Source organism: Thunnus albacares, chromosome 8, assembly GCF_914725855.1.
Source record: "Thunnus albacares chromosome 8, fThuAlb1.1, whole genome shotgun sequence".
In the NCBI taxonomy this organism is placed as follows: domain Eukaryota; kingdom Metazoa; phylum Chordata; class Actinopteri; order Scombriformes; family Scombridae; genus Thunnus; species Thunnus albacares.
Window position 1 is genome coordinate 21,017,475 of NC_058113.1, and position 20,344 is coordinate 21,037,818.

The 20,344-nt window shown below is 39.4% G+C and overlaps 4 protein-coding genes across 5 annotated transcripts in view; 2 read left to right on the forward strand and 2 right to left on the reverse strand.

Moving 5' to 3' along the window:
* Positions 1-7,301, reverse strand: part of fam131bb (family with sequence similarity 131 member Bb) — a 54,347-nt gene extending 47,046 nt beyond the window's left edge. The window contains exon 1 of one of the 2 annotated variants that reach the window (XM_044360169.1): positions 7,215-7,301. The gene's annotated coding sequence lies outside the window, so the exon portion shown is untranslated. Of the gene's footprint in view, positions 1-1,049; positions 1,568-7,214 lie in introns of those variants that run through there. The other variant, XM_044360167.1, reaches the window with a different exon arrangement.
* On the forward strand, positions 1-9,943 carry kel (Kell metallo-endopeptidase (Kell blood group)). The gene is made up of 20 exons (XM_044360087.1): positions 1-338; positions 1,574-1,877; positions 1,961-2,260; positions 2,413-2,534; positions 2,896-3,054; positions 3,150-3,221; positions 3,318-3,506; positions 3,599-3,759; positions 3,858-3,960; positions 4,047-4,142; positions 4,243-4,329; positions 4,411-4,488; positions 5,277-5,383; positions 5,469-5,558; positions 5,650-5,717; positions 5,839-5,999; positions 6,093-6,182; positions 6,276-7,358; positions 8,549-8,844; positions 9,180-9,943. The coding sequence occupies exons 1-18, from the start codon at positions 303-305 to the stop codon at positions 6,420-6,422; spliced, it is 2,370 nt and encodes a 789-aa protein (XP_044216022.1). The 5' UTR covers positions 1-302; the 3' UTR covers positions 6,423-7,358; positions 8,549-8,844; positions 9,180-9,943.
* A 316-nt stretch (positions 9,944-10,259) lies between these two features.
* Positions 10,260-13,122, reverse strand: emg1 (EMG1 N1-specific pseudouridine methyltransferase). Its single transcript, XM_044360228.1, has 5 exons — positions 12,912-13,122; positions 12,677-12,778; positions 11,041-11,182; positions 10,666-10,871; positions 10,260-10,580 (listed from the first exon to the last, which is right to left on the reverse strand). The coding sequence occupies exons 1-5, from the start codon at positions 13,059-13,061 to the stop codon at positions 10,467-10,469; spliced, it is 714 nt and encodes a 237-aa protein (XP_044216163.1). The 5' UTR covers positions 13,062-13,122; the 3' UTR covers positions 10,260-10,466.
* A 497-nt stretch (positions 13,123-13,619) lies between these two features.
* Positions 13,620-20,062, forward strand: nop2 (NOP2 nucleolar protein homolog (yeast)). Its single transcript, XM_044360088.1, has 16 exons — positions 13,620-13,732; positions 14,911-15,038; positions 15,185-15,227; positions 15,306-15,364; positions 15,735-16,066; positions 16,188-16,422; positions 16,512-16,711; positions 16,914-17,003; positions 17,552-17,639; positions 17,974-18,114; positions 18,220-18,359; positions 18,459-18,548; positions 18,660-18,782; positions 18,886-18,983; positions 19,071-19,207; positions 19,300-20,062. Exons 2-16 carry the CDS (start codon positions 14,933-14,935, stop codon positions 19,737-19,739), a joined length of 2,322 nt encoding a protein of 773 aa, XP_044216023.1. The 5' UTR covers positions 13,620-13,732; positions 14,911-14,932; the 3' UTR covers positions 19,740-20,062.
* The last annotated feature ends 282 nt before the right edge of the window (positions 20,063-20,344 follow it).

The following is a 20,344-nucleotide window of genomic DNA, read 5'->3' on the forward strand; positions in this document are numbered from 1 at the left end:
AAGAGTTAGAGTCTTCATGTTGAGTTTGTCCTCAGTTCACAAACCACAAACCCCCCCCCCATGCATGTTCCAGAGTAAAACCTAGATTGACCATCAGGGGTCTGGAGAGGAGAGTAAGACGTAGCTTGCTAGGAGTTTTTTTTTTATCAGCGTCAGATGAGGAGACAAGTGAGTGATGAAAAGAGATAGAGAGCTGAGATGACAGCTGCTTGACGGAGAAGGAGGAGGCAGCACATGTAAAACGTCAAATGTAAAACACAGAGGATGTAACACGTTGGAGAGAAACAGAGAAAGACGTCCATATGCTAAGAATGAGTGACACTCCAATAGAGCTTGAGGTAGGATCTTCACAAAAATAAAAAGCTGACCATGTTGTTATGAAGCTGTGTTGACTGTGTTCACATGGCAATGAGGTTACTGTGAATGTTTTAGTAGCTGGAAATTGGGGCAGAGGCATCCATGCTTCTAGAAAATGATATAATTCAAGTTATGTGGTTTTGAGGTCATTGAGTTAAATCTGCAGTTTGTTCACATTATCCTGCCCACTGTGTTGGATCCCAAAATGCAAACTGATAATTTTTGTCAGCATTTTTCCAGTAATAGTGGAAACTTTGAGTAAGAGAAAACATACATAGACAAGCAGCTGATCAGCACCCGTTACATTATCATTTGTGTCACTCATAGTCACTCAGTAACTGTAAAGTTATATTTGATCACATATCAGTGAAGATATGCGAGTATACATTTAAGCAGTTTAACCTAGTGTCATGTTTGCCTTTATTAAAACTTGAAACATGAATATTCACATCATGTGACAGCTCTTGGTAATGTTTGATCACTATAGTTTCATTCAGAAACTGAATTGAAGCATTGTGTAGAGCAGTGACTTCAGCTGTACTTGCTGATTAGATGTTATATTGTGGATGTTGTGCTGGGAGAGGTGGATGAGAAGGGGATTTTGGGGTGTCAGTAATCACTGTTGAGCCCTGTAGATGTTGTGGGCCGCATGAATGGATGAGCCCGGTTGCAAATCACACTTTTGTACTCACTTTTTTATGTGTCTGATGGATGGTGACATTTGTGTGAAGGTAGGTTCATGATAAAATAGCTTGATGTCCTCTATTCACTCGTCATTTTTGAGTTATTCATCCATGTCAGTGTGGTCTGGATCCCCCACGTGGTTGCTGGATGATTAACAAGTTAGGGAAGAAGAAGGAAAACAAACTATTACACAAAGATTTGTTAAATAGTTTCCCATATCTTTGTTTTTTTATTGCAAAATATTGGAGATTTTCACCCCTTCAGGACTGATACACCCTCAAAAGAGAACATCACTCTAAGATTTAACAGCTTACAGCTCACACATACTTTAAATATGCAACCTGTGACGAGGGATTGTGAGTGGGCATTTCTTGGATATAGAGGGTAACAAGCCAAAAAGTTTGGAAACAGTTGGCTACATTTTTCGTACTAACATCTGCACCAGTAAACATTACTGAAGCAACCACATAAGAAGTATATTTGTTGTTACAGTTGATCTACTTACGTTCTTGTTTCACTTACTCACTTCCAGCCTCAGCTATCAGTCCAACCATCGTCACAGCCAGAACCTGAGAAGGGGCTTCAGCTGCCACTCCCCACCCAAGATCCTTCAGAGGCCCAGCAACAAGCTCAGCTCCAGCCTGAGCTTCATCAACTAGAGTTTGAGTCTAACCCTGAGCACCAGCTCAGTGAAGAAGCCAAACCACTGTGGATAAAACGTCAAAGGCTTCTCTCTCTCCTCTTTTCGATGTTCTGCTTGTTTGCTGCCATTCTGGGACTGATTTACTACATGCATCATAATCTCCAAAGTGGAAGTTATAACCAGGAAGGCGCCGGTAGGTCTCTAGAGAAATACAACATGCACAATAAATTCAGAATTTGTCATTTTGCCTAACTCTTCTCTCACTCTTTCCTGCAGTGACTCCATGTCTCTCCCAAGCCTGTCAAAGGGCCTCAGCCCATCTCTCCATGTCTGCTGATCCCTTCACGCAGCCCTGTGACTACTTCTTGTTCTCATGTGGATCTGACAGATTTTCACCAGACAATGGGGGGAGGCAAAGAGGGCACGGCATCCCCGGACATCCACAGAACCAGAGGGAAAAGGCCGTGTGGGCAAAGAGGAGAAGACAAAGTGAGGAGAGAGAAGACAGAGGACTGAGAGAGGGGAAAATACTGAACAGAAAAAATGTGCTGCTGCAGTATCTCAGGGAGATTTTGGGTAGGAGTCTGCTGCCACATTTTATTAAAAATGGTCTCTAATGTATATCAAAGTGCTTTTTTGTATTGTTTAATCTAATCACATTGGTGTATTACAAAGCATGTCACTTTATTGTATGATATCAATTGTGTTTTCCTGTATGTATCTGTCAGAATCCAATGACAGGACGACTAATTCAGCAGTGCAGAAGGCCAAAGGATTCTACCGTTCCTGTTTGGACACCATATCCATAGAGAGTGCTGGAGCAGAGCCCTTCCTCACACTCATCCAGAAAGTGAGATAATTATATGTCCTTAAAATGTAGGCTTTGAGCTGATAAATCCCCAAAGAAATGATCGCCTTTCACTTCATACACAGCATCTCAGGCAAAACATGGAGAAATGATGCATCCGACTGCTAATATAGCAGTGTTTTTTAAAATTAGATTGGTTGCCCAAAAGGCGGTGTTACAATTATAAGTAGTAATGTGTGATTTTCCTATTCCACATAAAATTAGCGACCACACCTTTATATGTTTGTTGCTTATTGTCTCATATAGGAGATGCATTATTTGTGAGGGTCACATTTTTTCTTGTTTCTAACCATCCTCATTGTCTTTCTTCCCCACCTCTTTCTCTCTCTCTATATATATGCAGCTTGGAGGTTGGGCAGTATCAGGCCAGTGGAATCAGACTGACTTCAACTCCACCTTGAGCCTGCTAATGAGAGACTACGCCACCTTTCCATTCTTCAACCTTTATGCTGGCAAAGACCCAAATGAATCTGCCAACGGGACAACCAAAAAATACATACAGGCCAGTATCAATTAGGATCATTTGGTATTTCTTAAATTCCGTCATGGTAAAGCAGCTTTGTGCCGTTGCATTAACCGAAGAATCTTTGTCAACAGATTGATCAGCCAGACCTGTTGATCCCGATTGAATGGAACAGCAAGACGCAGAAGTCTCAAGCTAAAACTCAGGTAAATGACAGTCAATCATCTGTTGATCTATATATTTATATGAAATGTGCGATGTTCTTCCATCCCACTAATGCATCCTCCTGTCTTTTCATCTAGACGCTACGTCCGTTCTTAGCATCATGCCAGAGGTACCTGGCCCTGCTGGGGTCCCCATCCAGCACCAGCATAATCCATGTGGGGATGTTCATCTCTCTGTCCTCTGAGCTCGCTGTGGCTGCTGCACCTCTGCCCTATCGCCTGTCAAAAGGACAGCTCTATCAGCGCATGACCATCAAAGAGCTACAGGTACAGGAGAGGGGAGGCTGTCACTACACACATGTACTGTGCTTGAAACCACTGTAATGATTCATATTTATATAATGTGTGCGTGCCCACAGAGCCAGGCCCCTGCCATTGATTGGTTGGGTTGTCTGCAGGCTGCTTTCCATCCACTCCACCTCACTGAAGACGATCACATCTTTCTGCATAACCTACCCTACATTGTGCAAATGTCCCGCATCATTACCAAATGGCTGAACAGGCACGAGCTGAGCGCCAGGTACTGTAAGTGACACGGATCAACCCACAATCAAACATCCGTAGACCTTTTCTGTTTGTTGTTTCTGACCCTTTCCTGCCTGCTTTGATTCCACTCAGTAATTCCCTTCATACTTACATGGTCCTAAATCTGCTGCACACCCTGATGCCGGCCATGGACTCCAGATTTTCTGAAACTGTGGCTCCGGGTAACTCTGAAAAGGTGAGGAAACACCATGAGCTTCAGTATTCTCTAAATAAATGTGACCTATGAGTTGGTTTGTTTGAGTCAAATCTTTCTCGCTCCAGGCAGTTCCTCGCTGGAAACACTGTGTGTTGGAAACTGAGAGAGGATTTGACTCGGTTCTCACACACCTTCTCAGAGACAGGGCGGCACATAGAGAGGTGAGGAGACATCGGGGGGTTTGGGACAGTATGAGTTCAGTAGAGATTAAATTAATAAGGCTGATATGAAAGTGTACTGAAGACTTTTGTTGTTCAACAGGCAGAGGAGATTATTCAAAACATTTTTTCCTCCCTCAAGTCCGAATTACATGAACTCAATTGGACAGATCAGACGTCTATGGAACAGGTAACGTGCAGCAAGGATTGTTGTTGTACTTCTCTCTTTGAAACTGCATTTTGATATTGATTAGGGCCTCTCTGCCTCCAGGTTCAGTCTCGAATTCCAAGACTCTGGACTACAGAGGAGATCGCTGATGAAGCCGAGCTCGACCTGCTTTTTTCTGAGGTACATCACTGACCTCCAATGGCTCTAATAAACTAGGTGTAATGAAGATATTAGGCTCATTCCTGATAAAGCCCAGTAAAGCTGCAATGATTAGTCGATTAACTGATTAGTCAATTGTCAGAAAATTAATTGGCAACTATTTTTGATAATTGATTAATCATTTCAGTCATTTTTCAAGCAAAAATGCCAAACGTTTGATGGTCCCAACTTCTCAAATGTGAAGATTTGCCGTTTTTCTTTTTCATTTATGGAAGTTTATTAAATATATCTTAACATTTTAGACTGTTAGTCAGACAAAACAACCAATTTTAAGACATCAACGCGGCCTTTGAGGAATTGTGAATGCCATTTTTTCAATATTTTTCAACATTTCACTTTACATTAATTGACTAATCAAGAAAATAATTGGCAGATTAATTGATAATGAAAATAATCATTAGTTGCAGCTCTAAAGGCCAGCGATTAAACTTTTTTTTTCCCAGAGGGTTTAAATCTACCAACCTAAGTTAAACCCATTTAACAATAGAGATTATCTGTCTTAATGCATTTAATGAAAATGGACAGAAATCTAAGTATCTAGTATTTTGGTTTTAAGTTTTTGACCACCAACTCAAACTTATCTTTTATTCATCACTACCTCAGTATTCAATGAGAGAATAGAAATAGTCAACGTGATTTCAGAAGCACTCAACAATGAAAACCTAGGAGTACAGCTGTTTTATATTTGCAACTGCAAAGAGCAGTTACAGCTGAAAACACCACTCACTCCACAACCTGTACAATTTCAGGTGTCAGTCAGCGAACATAGTTTCTTCTCCAACTACGTCCAGCTACTGTCCGTGTGGCAGAAGAGACGCAGTAAACTCTTGACTGGGCAGGATGAGGCAGCTGACGTGTAAGTGTCTGCTTTAAATCTGAATGTTACAGAATATGGATTCCTGAGCATGTATTAATATATTATGTTTTCTCATTCCTTTTAGTTTGTCTATCACACCATTTCTCCGAGGTAATGAGCTCATCTTTCCAATGGGAATGTTTGTCCCTCATCTCTTCCATGCTACCTATCCCAGGTAAAGTATACAATAGCATGCAGTGGTAAGAGTTTTACATATTGTACTAATTATTGACCATCATAGTAAACACTTTACTTATTTTAAACAGAGCTATGAATTACGGTGCACTGGGTTTCCTCATTGCCAAAGATATCCTCCACCTGCTTCTGCCTGATAGTAAGAGAAGCTCATATTTGTCAAATTTAAATGTTTAGGTTTTTATATAAATTTTTTCTTCTCTGCTCCATCTATAGAGTGTTTACTGTGATATCATATCAGTGTCTCTGTTGTGTTGTAGTTTACTCTCAGAGTGAGTCGGTGCATGCTGTGGGGGAATGCGTGTGGACTCACTACCTCACTGTGACAGAGAAAGCAGGGGGAGGTGGAGCGTTTTCTCTCTCAGCAGCACAGCAGCAGGAGGTGTGGGTGCAGTATTCTGCACTGAAGATAGCATTGCAGGTGAGAAGCCATCTTCAGGCTTGTGTGTGTGTGAGTGTGTGTGTGACAACAACATTACACTCATCCACATTTTGTCCACCCTTTACTCCTCAGGCTTATCACCAGAGTCTAAAGAACCACCCGGGTGACACTTCCATCTTAGGATTCTCACACACTCGTCTGTTTCTCACATCTTTTTCTCAGGTACTGTGTTTTTATTATCTCTTTCAGTTTTTTTAAATCTCATTTCCTCTTTACACCTGGTACCACATCTTTCAATTTATTCCCTCCCCGCAGGTTAACTGTGACTCTGACCCATACAGTAAATTCATGCCCTTGGAGCCGTCCTTCTTGATCACAGCCATTTGTGCCAAATCTCACCTGTGTCCTACAAGCCTAGAGTGCCCTAATAAAACCCAGCAGGAGTTATTACAAAGATGCTGAATAGGCGACCAACAGGATGTTTTTTGTTTCTGAATATTCTGGATTGTGCGGTAGAAGTTAAGTAAGCACACTGTGTATGTTGGCATGTTGCAAATAAACAAAAATTTATGGGAAGACTACCTGCAGTTGGCTATGTACAAGCCAAGAAACTGTTTTTGTATGAGCCTTATTATTGTTAAGATGTGTTTGCATGTTCCATTAATTGCACAAGAGGTTTAGTATTAGATGTAATATTCTTATTTTATAAATAGAATAAACATTTATGTACAATTTCATGTTTTTATGTTCATTTTATGTCTTTTTTTCATGTGAAGCACTTGGTGCATATAATTTCTTTTGTTGTAAAGCACTTTGAGCTGCATTTTTTTGAATGAAAGGTGCTACACGAATGAAATTATTTGAAAAGCTGTTTTTTTTCAAGTTTCACTTTGTAAACTGTCGTAATAAATGCTGATGAGTTTAAAATGAGCTCTTAATTAAGCTTATGATGTTTTATCAGTTTTTTAGTATAATATTGTCTCTTAGGTAATGCAGACAATCACCTAAACCTGCTGTTACCTAGCAACAAATGAATTGTTATTTTTCTAAGTTTATACAGTTACTGTTGTAAAAACAGGCCATATGTGTCTGTCAAACTTTCCAACAATCAGCTGGAGGGTTTTCATATTTCTTTTTGAAGTATGAAATAGGCTACCAACAAAAAAATGAGGAGAAAAGCAACTGCAAAAAATTTCTCATTCAGGAGGGCACAGGGAAATGCTAACATCAGCCTTAAATCACGAGAAAATATACCTTTCCGGCTGATATCAGGTAGACCTTCTAAATCTCCGGCTGGGAAAGGCCTGGGAAAAGCAGGAGCCAAACGTTTGGGCCGACTACTGAAACGAGCCATCCAGCACAAGGAGTCCGCAGGAGAGAGAAACGATTCTCTGCCGAGTGAGTAACGGCTAACATCATGTTAGCATGTTAGCATGTTAATTTACCCAACGACTGACAAAACACTTCACAGTCGACAAATTCATGTTTCATCTATAAAACTTATAACACACATGCGGTCAGCTGGAGATTTTAGAAAGATATATTGATGTCTGACATTTTTTAAACAAAGAAAATATACAGTAAGTTAAGTTTGAACCACTTGGAGCTCATTAGCTACATATTCTTGCTAATATAAAGCTAATCATTTTTGGCAAAGCTTAAAACAAAAAGTTATTTAATATAAAACATTGACAGTATTTTTTTTTTTTTTACCAAGATTTGTTAATTAAGTATTCAAGTAACTACAATACCTAAGTACAATTTTGAGGTACTTCTACATTACATGACTATTTCTATTTGATGCTACTTTATACTTCCACTCCACTACATTTCAGAGGGAAATATTGTACTCTCTACTCCACTACATTTATTTTATTTTAGTTACTTTTCACATGAAGATTTGACACAATGGATAATATAACAAGCTTTTAAAATACAACATATTAACATGAAACCAGTTGTTTCCAACCTTTTTGGCTTTTAACATCTTAGAAAGAGCAGTGTGTAGTCGGGGTCACATTTCAGATGTCTGTGAGTTGTTAACAGCTCCACTAAATAGTGATTTTTCCCTCTAAACTTCTCACATGGTTTCATTTCTATAAATGTTCAAATGATGCAATATTTCAGCAAAGATTAGAGAAAAAGTCCAAAAACTGAAAACAGATTTGTGTATCCGAACTTTGTTTTTTCTTCTTTCCTCTCCTATTAATCATTTCACAACCCCTAGGATTTATCTGGTAACCCTTTAGAGGGACCCAACCCCTAGGTTGGGAACCACTGGATTAAACTAACTGTATATAAAGTAGTTTAAACTAGCTCCACCTCCAGCAGCTACAACAGTAACATGCTGCTCTAACACTGATGCTTCAGTATTAATAATCTAATGATGTCATATATAATATATCAGTCAGAGGGACGAAATGACTACTTTTACTTGTAATGGAGTATTTTTGCATTGCTTTATTGGTACTTTTACTTGCTCCTTGGAGCAAGATGCTGATTCTGTATTCATATATCCTCTGTCTAGTTTAGTTTATTCATTTTTTGACTCATCACACAACCTCATCTCAACTCTGTTGACTTTCCAGAGACTCCTGTTCGCCTCTTAAAGTACCAGATTCAAACTGAGGCTGAGAATGCACCCAAGACAAACACTGTGCCGCTGGCTTCGCATCATGTCTCCCAGCTCATTCTCAGTGTGGTTTCTCAGTGCAAACACCGAGGTGGCATGTCTATGGCAGAGCTCAAGCAGACACTGGCTGCTGGAGGCTACAATGTCACCAAGAACAACAGGCAGGTTAATGTGGTGACCAAAAGGCTAGTTAACAACGAGACACTTGTACGAACTACGAGAAATGCATCATTCATCAGACTGAACAATAAGGTAAGGAGTCTTTGCCCACATAATCTAGTAACATGTAAATGCTGCATGTTTGCCTGTAAATTTGGACTCAGTTAACAGGAAATACAACACTGAATGACATAAAGTAGGGCAGAAAATTACTGCTGCACTGCTCTGTACATGTTATATATGCAGTATATTGTGTTGTGGCCAAAAGTAAGTGGAACATACTTGAAAGTTTCAACCTAATGAGAGCAGCAGCAGTTTTCTTCCTCATATGATGCAGTGTTGACTGAAAACTTCAATGTAGAAATTGTAAACAACAGGGTTGTCTTCTCACTAGTAATTTTCAATCTATTATTTTCTACATAATTCAGAAACTGGCTGACACAGTGCGCTTGACACATGAAATGAATTCTCCAAAACCAAAAGAAGATGTGAAACAAAGCATAACAAGCAGCAACCCCCCCAAAGAAACAGGAGAGTCACAGACACAGGCCACAAAGACTACCAGAGCAGCAGGGAAATCCAGAAAACCAAACAGCAAGACTCGCAAACCAGCAGCGAAATCACAAAAACCAAAAGGCAAGACTCACAAACCAGCAGCAAAATCACAAAAACTGAAAGGCAAGACTCGCAAACCAGCAGCTAAATCACAAAAACCGAAAGGCAAGACTCACAAACCAGCAGCAAAATCACAAAAACCGAAAGGTAAGACTCGCAAACCAGCAGCAAAATCACAAAAACCAAAAGGCAAGACTCGCAAATCAGCAGCAAAATCACAAAAACCAAAAGGCAAGACTCGCAAACCAGCAGCAAAATCATACAGACCAAGACGCAAGACACCCAAAGTAAGAAGAAAATCATCAAAACGCAGATCTGTGAAGAACCGAGTGGTATGGCTTCGAAAATCACAGAGGAAGACTCAAAGGGCTCGGAGACGTAGACCAAAGCAAAACCTCTATCCATATAAATCTTCCTGGAGAAGACAACAACCAAAACGGAGGCTTCTTAAAATGAGATTAAGATCAAGAACACGGCAGCGTAGGGTGGCCAGGAGAAGCGTTTACTATTAGAATTTGTGTTTGGATTTAATTTATGGTGAGCAGCAATAAACCGAAACCTTTCCAGCAACCTGAAATTGATTATATTCTTTTGACTTGTCAGCTTTGTTGAAAACGTATTTTCTTATGATACTTAAAATGTCTTCCTTTTATTTTATGCTCAAGTTGCATGTTCTCAGGGAAATCCATGTACTTTATCACCATGTATTATTTTTTTTACTTTTTTCCTTCTATTAAGTCTTCCTAGTCTGTATGAAACCAGATCACTCATGTTTTAATTGTACATTTTAATGTAACTGTATTTATTCATAATTTTAACGCAACTGTATTAATTCATAATACAAAATCCAAAGCAAGTGGTGCAATTGGTACAAAAGCTCACAAGAAACGCTCTGTAGAAAAATGGATGTATATTCCACATGATGGCCAAACATCATCATACTCGTGTACACATACATGACAGGATACATGTCTGCTGTCCATGTACCATCACTTCTGACGTTTGGTCTTCATCATGTCCATCATCAGTCCATTCAAAAAAAATGTCCATGTGGTCTTCTGTCGCTGCCAGGTCAGGATCAGTAGTTGATTGACTGTTTGTCACAGGACACCCCACACCTCCTCAAATGCGGAGCACATCTTGGCACAGGTCAGTGCCGCAGAGAGGGGGTAGTTACTGATGGACACGGTCTTCTCTGTGTAGTCCACGTTGACCTAATAAAGACATAAAGAAAGATCAGTAAAACAGACATCTGACAATTAAAACTGAAAACAGCGAACATTTAGAGCCGTTTCTCACCGCTCCATGTGCAAACGCTCCAATCACCACTGCAGCCGGTCCATCTGGCACCACAGAGCGGGGGCAGACTGCCTCTCCAGAAGAGAAGGAGGTGGCGATGCGGGGGCAGCCGGGAGGAAGGTGGTCAGACACGGGGTTTTTAATCATTCTCAGAAGCCTCTGAGGACCGTCAGCCGCCCTGACGCTCAGCTTGTGCAGCAGCTGAACTAAGATAAAAGAGGACAAAGGGGAAACGTTTACAGCAGCTGAGGAGGGGAAGAGGTCAGGATACAAAACCATGACACAGGTGTGACTGTTTTGTACTGTAACTACACAAAGATCGACTCAACATATACGTAGTGTATACACAGAAAGCATATAACATTGGTAGTTTACCCATAAGGCCACAGAAGCGGGTGAAGGTTCTTGGGATGCGGGTCTGTGGGTTGATCTCTATTAAGGCGTTTTTCTCTGTGTGGATGTAAACCTGCAACAGGCCTGCCCTGTTCAACGGGCTGTCCATCAACATGAGCAGACACTAGTGGAAAGAAATAAGATCTTTATGTTACCTATGTCATTTATATAGTCATCTACTTTCAAGCCATAATTATAAAAGGTTAAAGATCCCCTCCAGATCAGTTAAAGATCCCCTCCAGACATATAAAAAAAAAAAATACTGCATTTGTGTTCAATTACCTAGTTAGAAATTCTTAAAGCTACATCTACTCCTTCTCCCTCATTCAAAATCAATAATCTATGTGCACTGCTGGTTTTAAGTTTCCACATCACACTTGTGTATGTTTTTTTTCCCCCCCTGTATTGCAAATATTTACAATACAAGTACGGAAACATGACACTATCACAAAAAACAATTTTATCAACAATGGAAAAAAAAAAGAAAAACAAGCAAAAAGACAACAAGTAAGAGGGTGATAAAGATAGATCCAAGACAGAATTAAAACAAAAAGGCAAAAACAATAACCAAGACAAAGACATTAAATCAGAATTTACTAGGACATGGACTTATATATAATATAGTGTGCAGCATGCGGAGGAATACAGAAGTTCTACGGTTGAGAAAATGTAGTGCCAAAGGAAAGGGCTGTCTGACAGCAACGTAAACTGGTGAACATATTCTAAATATAGCGTACCCTTAAACTGATATTGATGTTTTAAGGTGGCTAAAATACATTTCGCTGCTGGCTCCGTCCACAGTAGTACGTTGCTTAGTTTCCATGCCGATACTTGGCCTGCTTCTCCAAATTGGGAGTGTGCCTACCCAAATCTACCGCAGGTAAAACACTGACTATGAATAACTACATCATACAACCACAATTCAAAAAATCCAAACTATCCCTTTAAACTCAGATTTTCAGTGAGAACAGAGAAACTTTCCCCCTTCAGCAGATGAATGTGAAAACAGGCTTCTAGTGTCAAATGCTGCACATACATCACTCTGTACAGTGAAGCTCAAACAAAGTAACAAGAAGAAAAACATATTTTTGAGCAGAGGGGATCTTTAAATAAGGATGCTGTCTTGTTCCGGACCTCTAAGTCGCTGCCCAAATGTCAGAATTATTCAGCAATTCAACATGGAAAAAATAAAAGTGAACTTAAACTAAATGTCAATTCAGTCCGATTATCATCAGACATGAGTAAAGACTGTAGCAGTACATTAAATTACACAGCTGTGAAGACTCACAACCACCATCCCACCCCACACACTGCTCCACCCTAAGTATATGTGTGTATGCAGTAGCTGCATCTACCAGAACCATTACTTCTGCACATATTTTACACAACTTTTCTATTTTTACAAGCCACAAGTCAGGTCATGTAGCCTAAGTATTGTAATGTGTATAATGTATATAGATTGAATTCCATTTACTTTTTAAAATTTTGTTATGTTTATGACTCCTAGTTCTTCCTGTTTCATTGTTTTCTGCACTGCTGTAACATGTGAATTCCTCCTCTGTGGATCAATAAGGCCCTATCTTATTTTATCTCATCTTATCCTGAAATGAGTGATCACCTGATGTGTGATATCTGGTCTTATGTGTCCTGGATCTCTTCCACTTTTGATGATTATATTTTTGTGTTGGTCGCAGTTCAACAGCTCAAAGGTTTTGCCGACCTGGAATAATACAAAACAAACACAAAACATATATTGATTAGCTCGATGTATTCATGTATACTAATTTAAAGGTGTGATCGATTAGACAGGAGCTGCATCACAACAACACAGAGACACAACGCTGCAGGGTTACCTTCACTGTTTCTAACGACGCCCCCTCTAGAATAACGACCAGCCGCTTCTCCACCATACGGTCGTGCAGGCTGCGGAGATGTTTGGCGGGTTTTGGTTCATATTCGTCCAAATGTTCAAGACCACGTTTGTTACCATTAGCAGCTGCCATGATGCACTTCTTCTACAGGACCGTCGCAGAATGTTAACGTCACTGTAAAAATCCCCCCCGCCCCCTCCCCCCTTTTCCCCCATAAACTTTATTAACCGGGGATGCAGGGAGAGATTTTAATTGGCTGGTTAAAAGAGGACACACACACAAATATATGCCATACATGATATACTGTATATATAATTAATATATATAAATCCTAATGTTGTGTTAATGGTCATATTATTGTTATTCGGTACCGTCCGAATATTTGGACAAATTGTATTTTGATGCTTTGGCAACATGGTTCAGAAAACTTCCATTCCAGTAAAGCCCACTGAATTCAATTCAGTTCAATTCAATTCATATCAATAGTGTATTGTTCTTAATGTCTTTATTCAACTATTCTGTTGTTTTATTTGTTCTGTATTAAATTTTTCATTATTTATTTTGTATTCAATTTTTCTCTCTATTTCTAATATGTTGTTTGTGACCCCCTTGGCATTTTGTTTACAAGAATGTAACTGGTCCTTTTCATTTACTCAATAAAGTAAAAAAATAAAAAGAAGAGCTTACGTCACTTGTGTGCGCCGGATGTTCTTCTACAACGTGTTGAAGGAAAATTTCACGTGTGCGTGTTTTATCCTACATTTTACCATCAGAAGTCGGCTCAACAAGTAACAGATTTAACTGTGAGTATATGAAACGCTGCTGAGCTTCACTCGGTGGCCAAAGACTTAATCAGATAATATTAATAACCGAAAACTTAGCTTTTATTTTTGCAAACACTGCAAACGGAGTAACGTTTGTTTAACTGGTCATAATGTCATATCGCTTCTCTCTGTCACTGCTAAAGGATAATAACAGTCACCTTATAATTTCACATATTTCCGTGTCCAGCAATGTAGTTCTGAATGAATTTTAAATACGTTAAACCTAGTATTAGGAAATATAAGTAACAAGTGTGTAGTTACAGTGAAATGAAGGATGTTTGTGACTGTTTTCTATTCTGAATGGCAATGCTGTTGATTATAAAACACTTACTTAAATTAACATAAGTTACTGCATATGTTTTAAGATTCAAGGTAGCACTATTCACTTGTTATAACATAGAGTTTATGCTCAAATATACTCGAAAAAAAATCACAATATTATTTAACCTGAAGACGGAGTGCCTCAATTTTTTTGTGTTTGTCTGCACCACTTACGGACAAATATCAAGGAAGACTTTCTAGATGTTGTGTTTTGTGTTTTTACCTGCCTCACTAAAGAGCACCTGTCGTATTAGCCATTAGAATCATGCAGCGCTTCCGTCTTCTATTGCAAACTAAACATAGAGTTTGTCTGCAAATGTGTTTTCATCAGCTGGTTCAATTTCCTTTTTCTATAATCAAAACCACACTGGTTAGATTTACATTCAGTGCTCATCATTCTTTGGCAGCTTCTCTGCTTCACAGTTCATGATTTCAACAAGAAAGAAGTGCAACAATCAACTAAGTGCTGTCCTGATTTTGTACCAGGCAGTGATGATTTTACCAGATGTCATTCATTTGCTGACCAGAGCGGACAGTAGGGGTCATATAGCCTGATGAGAGCAATTTTTGAATTATTTTGGAATTAACTTAAGTTAGGTACAACATGAGTTAACTTTAAAGTAGTAATAAGGTATATGTAATCATGCACATCTAGCGCATCACTCAATTGTCTCTAATATGGTGTCCTCCAACTGTCTGCATCTAAACAAATAAGTCCCATTACATTGTCTGAAGACAGGAACAATTATGGCTTCTCCTCTTACACACTAACATTATTGTTTTGAACATATCCTTGTTAAGTTTTGAACATATCTTTGTTTTCTTTTTCTTCTCAGAGTGGCCTTGTAGCTGAGAGTCATGGGTCGGAAGTTGGATCCCACCAACAAGGTGAAGAGAGGCCCCGGGAAGAAAACCAAGAAGCAGCAAGGGGCAGAGACCGAGCTGGTCAAGTTTCTAACTGATGGTAATTATGGAGCCATTTATCTCAGCTCTTCAAAAAGACATATTGACTGTGAAAACGTGTACTGTAGAATGTTACAACCACATAAAATCTTGCTGACTGCATCATTGTGGCTGGTTTATCGAAGTGGGTTTTTTTTCTGTTTGCAGAGGATACTGGACCAAAACGTCTGTCAAGTCGAGGCAGGAAAAGGTAAGATGATGTGAGATTGAATAACATGAAATGACACTCTCTGTTTCCAAGTTGCTCATTCATATTGTCATTTCCCAGAGCTGCAAAGAGAGACCAAAAATTGAAAACGCCTAAAGATGTTGTGGAGCCCAAGAAAGGTAACTACATCAGTGACAGTCAATGATGTTGTGATGTTATTGACATACAAAGGACATTATTGATGCTACTCATAGAAATGTACAGTTTTTACCTTGATATAAGAAGGATGTAATGTGACAAATGTCATTTAGTGACATGTTTTTAAAGGATTGTCAGGGTATCAACTGTAAGCAGAATATAATGTGATGCATCTGCACTGATGAAGTAACAGTACAAAAGGAGGTTTTGACAAAAACAAAAGAAAGATTCGTCCTTCTAATGGCAGATTATATAGTTTTCATCATTTCAAGTGTTATATGTGAGCTTTGTGTAACTGTCTGAATCACAGAGTATATGGTATTTATTTATTTTTAAAAATTTTATTTAAAGGATTCACTGATGAGAACAGTAAATGGCTGACACCAGCAAAGAGGAAGCGCAAAATTGATGAACCTGAAGGCGAGGATGACAGTGATGAGCACTGGGAGGAAGAAGAAGATGAAGAAGAGGAGGAGCAGCAGCAGCAACAGCAGCAGCAGAAGAAGAAGGGAGGAAAAGACCAAGGAAAGAAGGGTGCAAAACTAGGATTGGAAGAAGTGGAGGAGGAGGATGACGATGATGAAGAAGAAGATGATGATGATGAAGAAATGGTTGACGACTACGGTACACTTGATGATGGCAGCGGCGAAGAAGCAGCTGAAGAGGAGAGTGATGGAGAGGAGGTATGTGAAACATCTATCTTTCAAAGTTTGAGGGTAAAAACTCAGTTATTAGTAGAATTTAACGACTTTCTGCGACAACCAATCACGTTAGATTTTGTTCCCTGTTTTGTTTCCCATTTAGCTCCTTCCTATCGAGCGTGCAGCCAAGAAAGAGAAAAAGCTGAAGGAAACCATGGGTCTAGAGAGTGATGAAGATGACGACGACGATGATGAAGAAGACGAAGACGACGATGATGATGATGACGATGATGAAAACAAATCAGATGCTGACATGGATGAGGAAGACACAGTTCAAGCCAACATAGATGAAATGGATAAATTCAGGCTACCCGGGGCAGAGGAAAGTGAGAAGGAAGGTGAGTCGTTTCCACTTATATTCTTGTATTTAAAAGCAGCAAATTTAACTGTCCTGCAAACTAAATCTTTTCCTTATCTGCATCTGTAGGTGTTTTGCCACTAGACCTGAAGACAATCTATCAAAGAATAAAGGACAACATTGATGTCCTTTGTAATTTTTCAACAAAAAGGGAGGAGGGTAAAGAGAGAGCAGAGTACATCTCTCTTCTGAAGAAGGATCTCTGCACCTATTACAGCTACAACATCTTCCTCATCGAGAAATTAATAGACCTCTTCCCTCTGTCAGAGGTGTGTGTTTTTTACTGAAATTTTCATGTTCATGCCATGAGAAGTGAATGTACACAATTAAATAAGTTTGTAGTTGTGCCTGTTGTCAGATTAGGAGTCTGGATAAGTAAACAACTGCTCATGATACTAGATGTGGTTGAGACTGTGTGTCGAGTTAAATGATTGTGAAGTGTTTAAGTTTGTTTTCTTTTTTTGTTAACAGCTGGTTGATTTCCTCGAGGCCAATGAAATTCACAGACCTGTCACTATTCGGACCAACACACTGAAAACGAGGAGGCGGGACCTTGCACAGGTAACTTCTAGGGGTGGAGGGGATATGGATTGAATGACCAAACGCAATATTTCAAAGTGTCTTAATTCACAGAATCTTTTACAGTAACAGTAAGTTTACAGAAAAAGGTCATTCAAAGTTGATCTGTTTTAATTTCTCAAAGTATAACCAAGCACTTCTAATGAAAGGAATATATGAGTCATATATGCCTTGAAATGCAGATCTTGAATCTTGCTTGTTTTAGTAAAACATCATTGTTATGTTTATCTGCAACTGTATTATGTTACATAATATTAAATACACAATAGATTAGAATTGTTAGAAAATATGTAGGACATTTGAGGAATCTATTGATGTCGTCAGGGGTGTAAATATAATATATACAGCTATGTCACAAATTTTTTAAATGCAAAATTTAATACTCTGTTTACTTCAGTTTTCATTATGTAATTATTGTAGTAACCACCCATGAACACAGCGAAACTCATCAGATGACCTGACTAGAAATGTCAACCTGCTTTCAAGTGCTCATATATTGAACAGTGGTCTCTATGTATTTCCTTGTTTAGGCCTTAATCAACAGAGGAGTGAACCTTGATCCACTGGGAAAATGGTCCAAAGTGGGTTTGGTCATCTACGACTCCTCGGTACCTATTGGTAAGAGAGTCAGCCATTTTACTTCAGCTACTAAGTGTTTTTATTGGCGAATGTGACGATTGTAGCCACATGAGTGTTAATATGAGACAGGGACTTTAGTTAAGTGTGTATTTTATTGTAAGACTCAATGTACCATCATCTGATAATCAGTGAATGAAGATGAATTTGTTTTTTATGTTATAGCTGTATTTGAGAAAAAAAAATTCTACATCCATCCATCCATAATTATTCATGCAGCATGCACCAAGGAATATTGTTGAAGGCATTAGTGCATGAGCATATTTCCTGAGGTTGAGAAAATGTCATGTTTAATTCCCATCATATTATATAACAGGTGCCACTCCAGAGTATCTGGCTGGTCAGTATATGCTGCAAGGAGCCTCCAGTTTCCTGCCAGTCATGGCGCTCTCGCCACAGGAGGGAGAGCTTGTGTTGGACATGAGCTCGGCTCCGGGAGGCAAGACCACCTATATTGGTAAGATGTACTGCAGTTTGTGATTTCTTTAGTAAATGCATACTTTTCTCACGTGGAAATAAAATGTATTGAAGGCTACTGTAAATGTGAATGTTTCACCCTTAGCTCAGCTGATGAGGAACACAGGGGTGATAGTGGCTAACGACGCCAACGCTGACAGATTGAAGAGTGTAGTTGGCAACATCCACCGTCTGGGGGTCACAAACACAGTGGTTTGCAACTACGATGGCAGGCAGTTCCCAAAGGTAACGTGCATGCACGTGTTTACTAGCAATATATCTGTGGTTTAGATTTATTCTAGAGATGTGTATAGTCTACTAACATGTTGCAAATGTTGCTTACAGGTAATGGGTGGGTTTGATAGAGTGCTGCTTGATGCTCCGTGCTCAGGCACAGGAGTCATCGCTAAAGACCCCGCTGTGAAGACCAGTAAGGTAAAACAACATTCACTACTCTTACGAATACATTCATACAGACACGTGCATTTGTTTTATTTAGTTGTGTTTTAATACTATTTTGCTGTGATCCTCATTATTTCCTGATAGGACGAGGCAGACATCCAGCGCTCTGCCCACTTGCAGAAAGAGCTGATTCTATCTGCCATTGACTCTGTTAATGCTGAGTCCTCTACAGGAGGATATCTGATCTACTGCACTTGTTCTATAATGGTATGTGTACTGTATATGCATGTAATTCACACATGTTATTTGTCAGTGTGGTCTACATTATTCAGCAGAGCATTATTAACGTGTTATTAATGTGTTCCTCTAGGTGGAGGAGAATGAATGGGTGGTGGACTACGCTTTAAAGAAAAGGAATGTAAAGTTAGTTCCCACTGGACTTGATTTTGGCAAGGAAGGCTTCACCAGGTAAGTAAGATATGTGTGTTTTCACTCAGTTGTTGGAGTTTTTGAAAGGCAAGTTCTTTGACTCTCACCGCACATTTTCTCATTTAGGTTCAAAGAACGTAGATTCCATCCTTCTCTCAAGCTCTCACGGCGGTTTTATCCTCATTCTCACAACATGGATGGGTTTTTTGTGGCCAAGCTGAAGAAATTCTCCAATGTAATCCCAACTGCACCCGCAGGGAAAGGTAACATTTTCTTCTTATCACTACATGTTGACTTTCAGCACGATAGTTACTCTGTTCATTGTGAACTCACCCTCTGTCTGTTACTAATTTAGAAGAGGAGAATGCAGAGGCTCCTGAGGCGACGGAAATTACGGATTCTCCTGATGAGAAACCATCCAAAAGTGACAAGAACAAGAAGACCGTCCCTGACAAGGCAGGCAACACAAAGGAAAAAGTCCAAGCCAATGGAACAGCTGCCAAGAAAACCGCAAACATCAAGCCAAAAGGCAAAAAGGGCTCATCTGCCGGACCAAAAAAAGCAAAGATTGCCAAGATGGATGGAGAGACTGTGAAGAGGACGGGGGCCAAGAAGTCCACAGCGAAGGCAACTGATGAGACTAAAACATCAAAAGCTGACAAAAAGGAAGGGAGCAGATTTGAGAAAAAGCAGGGCAAAAAGAGAAACACACCCACGAAAGCGAAGAATAGAATGGGAAAGAATAAATTCCAAAAGTTGAAGCACATGCTGAAGAAACAAACCGGTGGAGACTGACCATGTGTACAGTGTGTTGAAATGTACTAGATTATGTAAGAGCTTTGTAGAGTTTCCTTACAGAGCGACCTCAGCCCAGACTTACCCTTCAGCTAAAGAGTATTCATGTCTTTTCTGAGAAGTCATACTGTACTTGTCAGTCAAATATGATTGTAACAGGACTGTGTACAGATGAATTGGACTGGTAAAATATACTCTTGCTAATGTTGGGTCATCCTTTTTTTTATTTGTATTACAGAATATTCATTATGTGTGTCTGTTGATTTAAATGCAAGGTGGGACGACATCTGTAAATCTGAGACATAATAAATCTTTTAAGGTCATTTTCTCATCACTTGTTTGATTCATCATTCATCAGTAGAAAGCTTTACTTGTTTTTTACGTACATCTAGACGATCTAGTTGTGTGATGGGTAGAGCTCAATGTTCATGCCACCTATCACAAGCACTTTTAGCATCTAATAGCTTTGACTTGACCATCTCTAATTACATTATAGACGTATATGGATACATTTTGACTTGTCAATTTTTAACTAGTCATAACTCTGGTTTCAGATATCTACAACTGACATTTGACAAGTTTTAACTTATTTTTAAAGACCCAAA

What these genes read in the sequence shown, in the direction of transcription:
- nop2 (XM_044360088.1), top strand. Translation starts at nt 14,933, where the DNA reads ATGGGTCGGAAGTTGGATCCCACCAACAAGGTGAAGAGAGGCCCCGGG. An exon ending in TCAAGTCGAGGCAGGAAAAG is followed by an intron (nt 15,228 to 15,305) that starts GTAAGATGATGT and finishes GTCATTTCCCAG; the next exon opens with AGCTGCAAAGAGAGACCAAA. An exon ending in AGGAGAGTGATGGAGAGGAG is followed by an intron (nt 16,067 to 16,187) that starts GTATGTGAAACA and finishes TTTCCCATTTAG; the next exon opens with CTCCTTCCTATCGAGCGTGC.
- kel (XM_044360087.1), top strand. Translation starts at nt 303, where the DNA reads ATGCTAAGAATGAGTGACACTCCAATAGAGCTTGAG. An exon ending in CTCCGGGTAACTCTGAAAAG is followed by an intron (nt 3,961 to 4,046) that starts GTGAGGAAACAC and finishes TTCTCGCTCCAG; the next exon opens with GCAGTTCCTCGCTGGAAACA. An exon ending in TTCCATGCTACCTATCCCAG is followed by an intron (nt 5,559 to 5,649) that starts GTAAAGTATACA and finishes TATTTTAAACAG; the next exon opens with AGCTATGAATTACGGTGCAC.
- emg1 (XM_044360228.1), bottom strand. Translation starts at nt 13,061, where the DNA reads ATGGCAGCTGCTAATGGTAACAAACGTGGTCTTGAACATTTGGACGAA. An exon ending in CGTCGTTAGAAACAGTGAAG is followed by an intron (nt 12,779 to 12,911) that starts GTAACCCTGCAG and finishes GTATTATTCCAG; the next exon opens with GTCGGCAAAACCTTTGAGCT. An exon ending in GACCAGATATCACACATCAG is followed by an intron (nt 11,183 to 12,676) that starts GTGATCACTCAT and finishes TCTTTCCACTAG; the next exon opens with TGTCTGCTCATGTTGATGGA.